Source organism: Sparus aurata, chromosome 19 (genome assembly GCF_900880675.1).
Source record: "Sparus aurata chromosome 19, fSpaAur1.1, whole genome shotgun sequence".
NCBI classification, from domain to species: Eukaryota; Metazoa; Chordata; class Actinopteri; order Spariformes; family Sparidae; genus Sparus; species Sparus aurata.
In genome coordinates, this window is record NC_044205.1 from 28,608,809 (window position 1) to 28,620,121 (window position 11,313).

Sequence of the window (11,313 nt, forward strand, 5' to 3'; positions counted from 1 at the left end):
AACATCGGCTGTTACCTCCTGGAGGAAAAAGGGGAGCGAGTGTGAACAACCCTCACTAGAAGGACGCTCAGAGAAACTCGTGGAACTGTCACACCAGAACTACAGTTACAAACGGGTTTGTAGGCGACTTTCACTTTCACTTTCCCCGGAGACGAGTTCACTTTTCTGTTTATCTTCTGATGTGTCACGTTCACATGTGCAGTCATGAATTCGTTGGTGAACAGGAGAAAGCAGCAGAAGCAAAACATCTTCACCAATTAAATTCAGAATGAGACACACTCACTGTGGAGTGAGACATCTCGCCTCTTTCCCATCTCTGTTGAAAGTCGCACATGCTCAGTACTGACAAGGAAGCCACTGACAATACAAATGTGGGCTGAATCCAAATTTCTATCACTGTCCGGACGTTTGGATGCAACGTTTTTAGTATTTTTAACTTCAGTCTCTCTTTCAAACTCAGTCCAGGTTGAACAGGATTGTGCCTGACAAGAGCTGAAAATGAGCCTGAACTAAAATTCCAACATTGATCATGAACTGCTGATTGAAGCTGGAAACATTTCCTTTACTTGCAGGGGAAATAAATCCAGGTGGTACAAACTCTGTAACAGTTTGTGTCCTGAAGCAGGATGTTCATTCAAACAGTGAATATCTGCGCAGCTACAAATATCATACATCGACCTCGGGCTCTGCAGCCACTGCAGGTGTTGGGAAACGCTGTTGTTGTTTTTGTTCTACGCCGAGGGTTTTCCAGCTGCCGCCCTGATTCTGTCTCCGCTCACCTCAACTTACCTCTGAAAGTCAAACGGGCAGCGTCGAGTCTGAGCAGTCTGAACTCTTGGTTCTCACTGAGCTGCGATCAGGAGTCAGAACTGAATCCGTAACATAAACACACGTACCGTCACTCTTTAACATTGTTCCTGTGTGTCTGCGTGTCGCGGCCACACGCTTTATGTGAGACAGATCTGTGTGCTGCAGGAGGAAACCGGCTGAGTCAGGAGGGAAACGAGCTGTTTGTTTCTCACCTGGACTCGCCACCGCCATAAATCTCATGATGAGAGTATTGGGTCATGTGGACGCTGGAACGGCTCCTGGTTAATGAAACACATGTGACTTACAGTCTCAGACCATGAAGCACCGACCGGCTCATTTACTGTGAGGCTGAACTTGAGACAACCTGGAGAATAATCATTAATAATTAATAATTATTATTATGGCACATTTCTTTCTGTTCTAAATGTACCTTAATGTATTTTTTTTATGTTGTTAATACTTTTAACAACATAAGAAAGGGCAAATATGCTTGCTTTATGAAAATGTTTATTCAACACTTCAAATCATGCAGGAAAATAAAAGGCTCAAAAAATAAATATCCCCTCACCCTAAATGGGATCAAAACATGGTGATGTCTGCTTTTGGCGGTGGGCTCTCTGCATCTGCCGTGTGTTTGACTTGTAAATGATATCTGAGACTCGACGTACTTCAGTGGTAACTCATTTCATGTCGACAGTACGTGCAGATAACTTTTGTCCTATGGACCGAACCATCTGTGTTTCGAAAGTGAATTTGCCGTTCATAAGTTCTTTCTCCATTTACTTTCACTTTCTCTTTTCAGTAGACCGTGTTTTTCCCGGACGCCAACCCTGCTTCTTCTTCTTCTGATTCCTTTCTTATTCTTCTGCCACCCTCTGGATCAAGACTACAGGTGCCACTGACGGCCGTAAATCAAACAATGCGCGTTTCTTTTTTTTTAAAATACCGAGCATTAATCGCGCGTTTAAAAATTTAACGGCGTTAAGAGGATGTTGCGTTAACGAGTTATCAACGCTTTAACTTTGACAGCCCGAATAATAATTAATGCAAAAAACAAACATGTATTTTGACTAATAGAGCAACAATGTCAGGATGTATCAGGACGACCTCGACACGCTGCAGCAAACAAACAAGACGTGAAAAACATCAAGAATGAGTGTTTTTATGTTCTAATTTATACATCAGTGTTTTTTTCTTATTTCTTAGCTTACAAATTGAGAATGAAAGAGTCAGACAGTCTGTAGGATCAGCAGACCTGTCCAATGTTTCTGTTTGTCCACAGGACACACAACTATAAAGACATGTGGAGACAGTGACCTCGATGCTGCTGCTCGTGAGATTCACCTCTTCAAATCCACCAGACTCCATTGATAAAAACAGTCATTTTAGCTCACAGACCTCCATCAGTCAGTCTGTGTACAAGGTTAGAGTTTGAACATTTTCTTTATCAGTACAATATTACAGACCAGACTGAGATGAATCAAACAATGATGTGTCCATATTTGTTTTGCGATTACTTCATATTTTAGCAGTGTCTCTTTTCTTTACGTCTCAGCTGATCTGATCAAACTCTGAACCACGCTGTAAGTAGGACTCACATTATGGGTAATAAGCACACGAGCAGCTGCGTGTCGTCTGCGTAGCGACAGATATAAATGTCCTCCTGTGTTTCCTCGCCCACCGACGTGACGTCAAAGGTTATCTCGGCTCTCTGGGGAGTTCATTTACTCCGGTGTTCCCCAGCGTTCCCTCCCTCCTCCTTCTCTGTGTCGTGGTCACGCTCGCTGTGCTGAACCGGTTCTAAGACAAATCTGTGCGCTCCAGCCGGAAACTGGCTGCGTCAGGAAGGAAACAAGGTGTTTGTTTCACCTGGGTCAGTGGGAACAGGGTCGTTAATCTCATTATGAGAGTATCGGGGCAGGCCGGTGGTGGGAGGGTCTCATGGTTGGTGGAATGTGTGTGAAACTGAACTGCAATTTTACATGTTACACAACTTTTCACCCAAATAAAGACCAAAACTGTTCATGGAATAAAGTCACATCTAGGCGGATGTGCTGAGTAGAAACTTATGATTTAAAATACTTTCCTTTGTTTTGAGTTTCTTGACTCTCTGCTTCATTTTCCAAAACTGCACACTCGCTTTTACAAACATTTAACACCTGTGTGAAAACCAACAGCTGAAGAAACCGAGGACTAGTTTAATGATAAAAAAAAAAAAATAAGGAGAAGAGAGCAGAAACACTCATACAGTTACTGGACATCTATCTTATATTTTGGTGTTTGGATAAAAATGTAAATTCATGTAAATTCGATGCATTTTAAGAGTGAGGCAACAAATCCTTACAGTCATGATGATGTTCATCTTCTCCCTGATGAACGACCTGAAGCTTTCAGCAACATTGTGCTTCATTTATTGGCAAATTGTTTCAACATTTTATTCACAGGAAATACTGTGAACATGAAAATGAAGAAGAAATGTTGTGTTTCAGTGTAAATTGTGTCCAACCTCGCGCTCTCAGCTGTGAGTGTGTGTGTGTATAGGTGTGTGTGTGTGTGTGTGTGTGTGTGTGTGTATAGGTGTGTGTGTGTGCGTGTGTGTGTGTGCGTGTGTGTGTGTGCTGACCGTCTGGGAAGCAGTTGTCGGGGTCCATGGCCTCTTCAGCCATCTCTGAGTACTCGTCCTCTTCCTCTCCAGGCTTCCTCAGGTCCACCGTGCTGCCCTCTGATAGGCTGATATCGTCCTTCTGCTGAGTAACACAGACGGAAACGAACCAATCAGAACCGCTGACGACCGACTCATGTTGTCCTGTTTATCTGAGCAGAGCCACCGAGGAAACATCTGATCCACATCCACCCTGAACAGACTGTAATTGTCTTTATGTTGCGAAGAACAACTGAAAACACATTAATCTCAACATGCTGCCCTCTGATTGGTTAATAAAATAATTGTTTATACGTCTCACACTACTTCCTGACTTGTGTATTAAGTGCTGAATGACATCATGCTGCTGACAAAGAGAAGAAGATGGATCCGTGTTCATGTTCATCAGTTTGGGTTTGAGGAGTGTTTAACAGAACTTGTATAAGCTGTAGTATGAGAATCAGGACACGTGTTGTTGTGTGTATTATGTCAATAAAGTGTCGTCTGTGCTTGTGTGATCATCAGCATCATTTTGCTGCATTCAGGCCTGAATGAGTCAGATTTAACGTTACGTAACCGTCAGGAGTCCTGGCTGAGAAATCAGAGCGTCACCTCCAGACCTTCACGCCCCGCGCCAAGAAAACTGCCGGCTGTTCACTTTGACTCTGAGATCTGGACAAAACCAGGCGTCAGGAAATCCCCCCTCATCCCCCCTCGCCCCCCCCTCCCCATCCCGGGCGCTTTCAAAGGCCCCTGTTTGCTAAGCATCATGGGAGTTTAACTTTACAAAGGGACGAGGGAGATGGAGGGATAGGAGACAGGTTTTCTGCTGAAGGCTGAGGAGGGAAATTTGGCAAGTTTTGTTGAATGTCTGGACAAAGACACAGCAGGGGTGTGTGTGTGTGTGTGTGCGTGTGTGTATATGTGTATATGTGTGTGTGGACAGGTGAACCAACTACCTGAGTCAACAGCTAACTCATGAATACATTCAGAGTCTGGGAACAGAGAGAGGCCGCTGTGACGAATGCCAGCCTTGGACACACACACACACACACACACACACACACACACACACACACACACACACACCCACACACACCGACACACACACCCACACACCCACACACACACACAGGCACACATACAAAGGTGAAGCCAAAAGGACCTGAATACACACCTAATCTCTGACACACACTTACACGTGAAAAGGGATGCACACAAAAACTGGATAACGTTACACACACACACACACACACAGAGACACACACACACAGAGACACACACACACACGCACACACACACACGCGGCAGCCTCGGGCTGAAGCCTCCTGACAGCTGATGTCCATAATGAGGGTTTAAATGTATTTCTATTCATAAGCTGTTTCTATTGTGCGTCCGGAGACGAGCTGCAGGCAGAAACACATTCAGAGCCTGTTGAGTAATAAATCACACGTAATCACGACTGTTAGAAAAGTAAAAGAATCGGACTGAGAGATCCGTTAAAGGAGCAATCTGATGTTTTCTCTCCACTAGTCTGAAAGAAGTAACAGCTCTGGATCTAAAACTGGACGATCCGTTAAAACGCCGGCTGAGCTCACAGTCGCCACGGCGACGGCAGATTCTTCATCCAGTTGTCGTTAACGTGAAGCTCGCTGCGTCGCTCACTTTGTCTCTGTAGCTTTTTGTGCCAACAAATGCAGAAATAAGTCGTGTTTTATCTTCAGGACGGACGGAGAGCGAGAAAACGAGGAGACGATGAAGAGACGGATGGATGCAGACGTGCAGAGCTGCTGACAATGTTGAGAGACGACTTCTCCAAGAAATCACCAACAAACAGAACAACGACACCCGGAACATTACTGTTGGTTATTCAGTGTGATATGTGGGTTCATACAAGGTGGAAGTAACTAATTACAACTACTCAGATTACTATAAAAACATTGTTCTGTTTATGTGATCTGAACTGTTCTCTGTTCTGTGGTTCTGATCTGTTCTGGTTTTTCACTTTATTTGTTTTCCTTCAAAAATTCAGGAATTTAAACTATTTTTTTTAAATGAGAATAAAAATATTTTCATGTTTGTGGGACAAATAAAGAAACTGTGAGAAAGATAACGACTGAATTTAGATTTCACGGTAAGTGAGGACGAATGTTTGATGTCGTGTTTTTATCATTTCTTTATCTTAACGAGCTCTTAAAGTTCTGCTGGTTTGTGGACCCGTCTGGACTGTAGCTTTAACTCTACAGTTTGTGTTGCAGGACAGAAAACAGGACGGCGTTTTGATGTCGGCTGATTCAGAGAAATCAAAGCGGAGCCGGGCGTCCGTCTCCGTCCACCTGCAGACACACCTGTCCGTCTGTTAGCCGGCTGCTGAACCCTGCAGGAGTCAGAGGGCGGCTGGGAGAGACGGCGGAGGCGTGAGGAGCGCCGCGGGTCGCAGCCGGCTTTACAAGCTGCCATTCCAGGGCAAACACACACACACACACACACACACACACACACACACACACACACACACACACACAGCAGCTGCAGACAGAGTACACCTGGTGCTGAACGGAGTCACAAACACACCAGCTCTGTGTTTATCGCTGCAGTCGCGGCTGTTTTTACACCTTTAAGGGTTTCGGGGCAGAAGTGAATCCTGGGTAATTATATCGTCTGACTTGTGGCCTCATGTCAGCAGAGGGAGCCTCGTCCTGACCTCACAAGAACCGGCTCCTGACCCGGTCATTAACTGGTGTGGGTCCATTTCATGCACGTCGTCTTCAACAAGAGACAGATATTCAGAGGACATGTTTAACCCTTTCACCTGGAGAGCCTCGTCCTCCAGCAGGTGATTATTGTCTTTGTCACTGTGACAGATGGCATCAACATTCAAGATGGCGGAGGGAGGAGGAGCTGCACCCTCTCTGGAGATCAGATTACCATTTGTTTATTAAGGTTTATTAATGTTTGTTTATTAAGGTTTATTAATGTTTGTTTATTAAGGTTTATTAATGTTTGTTTATTAAGGTTTATTAATGTTTGTTTATTAAGGTTTATTAATGTTTGTTTATTAAGGTTTATTAATGTTTGTTTATTAAGGTTTATTAATGTTTGTTTATTAAGGTTTATTAATGTTTGTTTATTAAGGTTTATTAATGTTTGTTTATTAAGGTTTATTAATGTTTGTTTATTAAGGTTTATTAATGTTTGTTTATTAAGGTTTATTAATGTTTGTTTAGGACGTTTACGTGTGCTTCCTGGTTACAGCAGCAGGCGACCAATTGAAACGCTCCGTCACCTCGAGGAACCTTTGTGGATTCCTCTGATTTAAACTCAACAAAAACATTAAGAAAGGTCGCTTTGAGACATTTTAATGCAGAAATATTAAAGATTCATCTTTAAATTCAAATGTGTTTCAAAATAAAGGTCCAAAGTAAAGAATCCAGCGTTGGTACGTAACGTGTGGACAGATTTGTTTTTAGAAAAAAAAGAAAAATGTTCTTATTTCTGTGAAAAATATTCCTTTTACATGTCTGAGAACAAAAGAGTTGAACAGTTTCTCCTGAGTCACTTCTCTGGTGTCGACTCCTTCAGACCAACATGTATTACAGACAAAGTTATCGGCCTGATTTTTTATTGTTTAAGAGTAAAAATAAACACTGAATGGAAGTGAAGACGTGTTCAGATCGTGTCTGTCTGTCTGCAGCTTCAGCTCGGTCACAGTGTGGATATATGAAGACTGTAAACACTGGGCGTGACCTTTGACCTTGGCGGTCGCCCGTGCCCACCTCCAGCAGCTGATTCTGCTTTATGAGACGGTAAAACCACATTCTGTGATTTACGAGGCCGTTAAAGCGCAGGACGGCTGTTTAATCATTACATAACCAAACACGGCTCTATTAAAACAGAGTGCCGGAGCAGCTTAACAGCTTCTATTTACAGTGAGCTGTTTGTGTACCCCAAATAAATTACGTACAACGGACCTGCAGCCAGAGCCGAGACGGGCCGAGAGATAAGATGAGGTGGAGGGAGACAGAGAGAGAGGGAGGGGGAAATTACAGCCGGGGGAGGAAACAGAGGGAGGATGAATGAATGCGGCACCGAGCAGCAGAGACCGGTGCTGTTAGCGTAGCTGTTAGCATTGCTGCTGCTGGATCCAGGTCCAGTCTGGAGCCACGCTGTTGTTTCATGAAGCTCTGTGCAGACTGAAGCTGGTAGAATACAGAACCACGAGTCTGTCAGATCTTCAGGAATCAGCTCGGGTCAGAACCAGGCACAGTTTCCACACACACACGTGCTGACCGGGCTACTTCCTGTCGACCCAACAAGGTCTACCTGCTGGAAATACGCTTCAGCAGATCGCCACTACAGCCACGTTAGTTTGGCCTTTTCTATAAGCTCTTCAAAATAAAAGCCCCTCTTGTTATTGAGTCAATTAAAAGCTTTTATTATGAAGCAGCAACATCAGGAAATGTTGAATTTTTCACCAACACGAAGCGATGAAACAGTGAGCTAACCTTGATATTGATATATATTATTGCTTCATATTTTCTTCTTTATCGAGCTTTTGGTGTCGTTCTTATTGATTAGATTAGATTTTTTTTGGTTTGAACTACATTAAAACCTGTGTTGGACACAATACTGTTAAAGGGGGACTTATTTAAATAAACGAGCTGTTCTCAGAGGAAAATAACGTCCCAGAACGCTGATTGAAGCTGGAAGGGTGGCAGGGTCCGCCACATATAAACACAGTAACACAGTGTTTGTTGAGGATCTTTCCCTGCTCATTAAACTACAGAGTGCACAGAAAGACTTAACGAGCAGGACGTTTGTTCTGAAACATCTGAAAACACGTCGGTGACAGACGGAGCTATAAATACTGTGGCTCAGTCTGAATGTGTCGTGTTGGACGACCATCACGTCCTCTGGAGGGCAAAACAAACACAGATCGCTGACATGTAACCTGAGACGGACCGGCTGCCATACAACCGCTACCTCGCTCTGCCAACGTCTCTCTCTCTCCATGACCACCGCCATCTTTTATTGTTTTACCTCCGTAGACTCAGAGACAGCAGAGACCTTCCTTCCTTCCTTCCTTCCTTCCTTCCTTCCTGCTCACCTTCTCTGCAGTTATTCGTTCTGTTCAGAGACTCTGAGGGAGTCTTTAGTCCACCAACTGCTGTTACAGACGGCACACACAAGCTGCGATGCTTCAGTGAAGATGAACGACTGAATATCTGGAGACTTTATCGGCTCTAATTCTGCTGAAAAGCACCAAACTTCCCCGTGACCTTTCTGCTCCTGCACAAACACACTTTACTGATATATGGCTGCGTTTATGTTATGTAAAGTGTTTCAGCCACAGACAGAAAGCAGGTGTGACTAAAGTCCGGCTCAAGTAAGATAGTGATCATGTCGATCAATATTAATCCAGCAGTTTGAGGCTGTATTTACCTCCACAGGGTCATTTCTGCAGCGAGCGGGCGGTCAGAGGAGTTCGGGTCGGGTTTCCTGAGGACACTTGGGTTTCTGTCATGTGTGTCAGTCGGCTGCTTCTCAGGTTAACGTCAGTAAGTGACATGATTAAACACACTAAAGTAATCCTCCTTCCCCGCTGGTCAAACATCCCACTTAAACCCGCTAACATGAGGCGTTTGTGTGCAATGGGAATGTGTAAATGCTGCGTTAACACCCGGTTTATATCACCTCGGCTTGGTCTGTCTGACGGCAGCGGAGGGAAAACAGGAAACAGTTCCTCCGTAAATCACGACGCAGTTTCACCCGAATCACCGGACCGAGTTATAAAGTTGTGTTTTCGTCCAGTAATCTGTGAGGTCAGGCGACGTTCTTCTTTAAACATCCACGGCAGCGTCACGAAATAAAGAGTTCCAGGGGTGAAAAATGAACGTCCGCCCCCAAGTGCAGGATGAGTCATCGCTGAGTCACATTTTTAACGATTCTTAACAACAACGAGGAAGTTACAAACTCTGAAATAGCATAAAAAACACATACGAAGCGGCTTTTTTTGCAGCTGAATAAGTGATATTAGGAGTAATATTTCATATGATGGAAACACTTTAACAGCAGTTTTGATTTCATCACTGATGAAGCTGCTGGTTCTGACCAGGTTCTAACTGTTTCTGTTGAGTTTGAACGAAACTCAGAAGGTGTACGGTCGCTGTGAGAATATTTCCTTTCTCGACACAGAACCAATATTTCTTTTATGGAAACAATCCTGACTGAGAAAGTATGAATCTGCTTCTGACATGAAGAAGATGCCGTTGAGCCAGGCACCAACAGGAGCCTGAGGTCGTGTCGGGCAGCTCAGAATGAGACAGAAGGAGCTGAACCAGAACCAGAACCTGCTGCTGACTGAGCCTGTTCAGACACAGCAGCTCCTTCCTGCTGCTGGTACATTATTTAACGGCCTTTCTGGGTCACGCACCGGCAAAAACACATATTGTTGGAAATAATATAAAAATAATTTCACTTTTATGTTGCTGAGCCAGCGAAGAGCCTCGCTGAAGAAAACAACATCCGTGTGAATAATTTAGACGTCTAAATGTGACGTGTTCGACAAAAAAACAAAGTGGCCGCGTCTGTTAGCGACGGAGGGAAACACCCGACAGTGAATGTGACGGCAGGTCGGCTGTCAGCGGCTTCACTCGGCTGTTAGCGGCGTCACTCGGCTGTTAGCGGCTTCACTCGGCTGTTAGCGGCTTCACTCGGCTGTTAGCGGCTTCACTCGGCTGTTAGCGGTTTCACTCGGCTGTTAGCGGCTTCACTCGGCTGTTAGCGGCTTCACTCGGCTGTTAGCGGCGTCACTCGGCTGTTAGCGGCTTCACTCGGCTGTCAGCGGCTTCACTCGGCTGTCAGCGGTTTCACTCGGCTGTTAGCGGCTTCACTCGGCTGTTAGCGGCTTCACACTCGGCTGTTAGCGGTTTCACTCGGCTGTTAGCGGCTTCACTCGGCTGTTAGCGGCTTCACTCGGCTGTTAGCGGCTTCACTCGGCTGTTAGCGGTGTCACTCGGCTGTTAGCGGTTTCACTCGGCTGTTAGCGGCTTCACTCGGCTGTTAGCGGCTTCACTCGGCTGTTAGCGGCTTCACTCGGCTGTCAGCGGCTTCACTCGGCTGTCAGCGGTTTCACTCGGCTGTTAGCGGCGTCACTCGGCTGTCAGCGGCTTCACACTCGGCTGTTAGCGGTTTCACTCGGCTGTTAGCGGTTTCACTCGGCTGTTAGCGGCGTCACTCGGCTGTTAGCGGTTTCACTCGGCTGTTAGCGGCGTCACACTCGGCTGTTAGCGGCGTCACACTCGGCTGTTAGCGGATTCACTCGGCTGTCAGCGGCGTCACTCGGCTGTCAGCGGCTTCACTCGGCTGTCAGCGGCTTCACTCGGCTGTCAGCGGTTTCACTCGGCTGTTAGCGGCGTCACTCGGCTGTTAGCGGCGTCACTCGGCTGTTAGCCTTTACTCGGCTGTTAGCGGCATCACTCGGCTTGTATCAACATCTGGACAGCAGCAGCGATGATGATGTCACAGGTCTGAGTCATGATACAGTTACAGAAATATGTCTTTTCTGTCTGAGTCAAGATCTTGTTCCTGTTTGTTGTTTGTACAGACGACCACAGCTCGGGTCGGGTCGGGTCATATGAAGGACACCTGCTGATTTACAGGAAGTCGGATCATCTCCTACAGCGAGCGAGGCGACAGAACAAGTGTTTTAATCCAAACTGAGATGTTTTCTAACCCCGACCAGGAGGTTTATATGTCTAAACCTAACAGACATTTACTCTGGTAACAACAGTAACTGTGTTTTTTACTGCAGCAGCTGCTTATATAATTGATTTCTTGTCAACAATCCACCAAATTCAGTT

The 11,313-nt window shown here is 45.3% G+C and overlaps 1 protein-coding gene across 3 annotated transcripts in view; it reads right to left on the minus strand.

Moving 5' to 3' along the window:
* The window catches only part of LOC115569870 (sodium channel protein type 4 subunit alpha-like), a 134,656-nt gene that overhangs the window by 33,908 nt on the left and 89,435 nt on the right, over nucleotides 1-11,313 (minus strand). For 2 of the 3 annotated variants that reach the window (XM_030398066.1, XM_030398065.1), the window contains exon 22: nucleotides 3,434-3,557. In XM_030398066.1, coding sequence (XP_030253926.1) covers nucleotides 3,434-3,557 — 124 coding nt within the window. The remainder of the gene's footprint in view (nucleotides 1-3,433; nucleotides 3,558-11,313) is intronic. The other variant, XM_030398067.1, reaches the window with a different exon arrangement.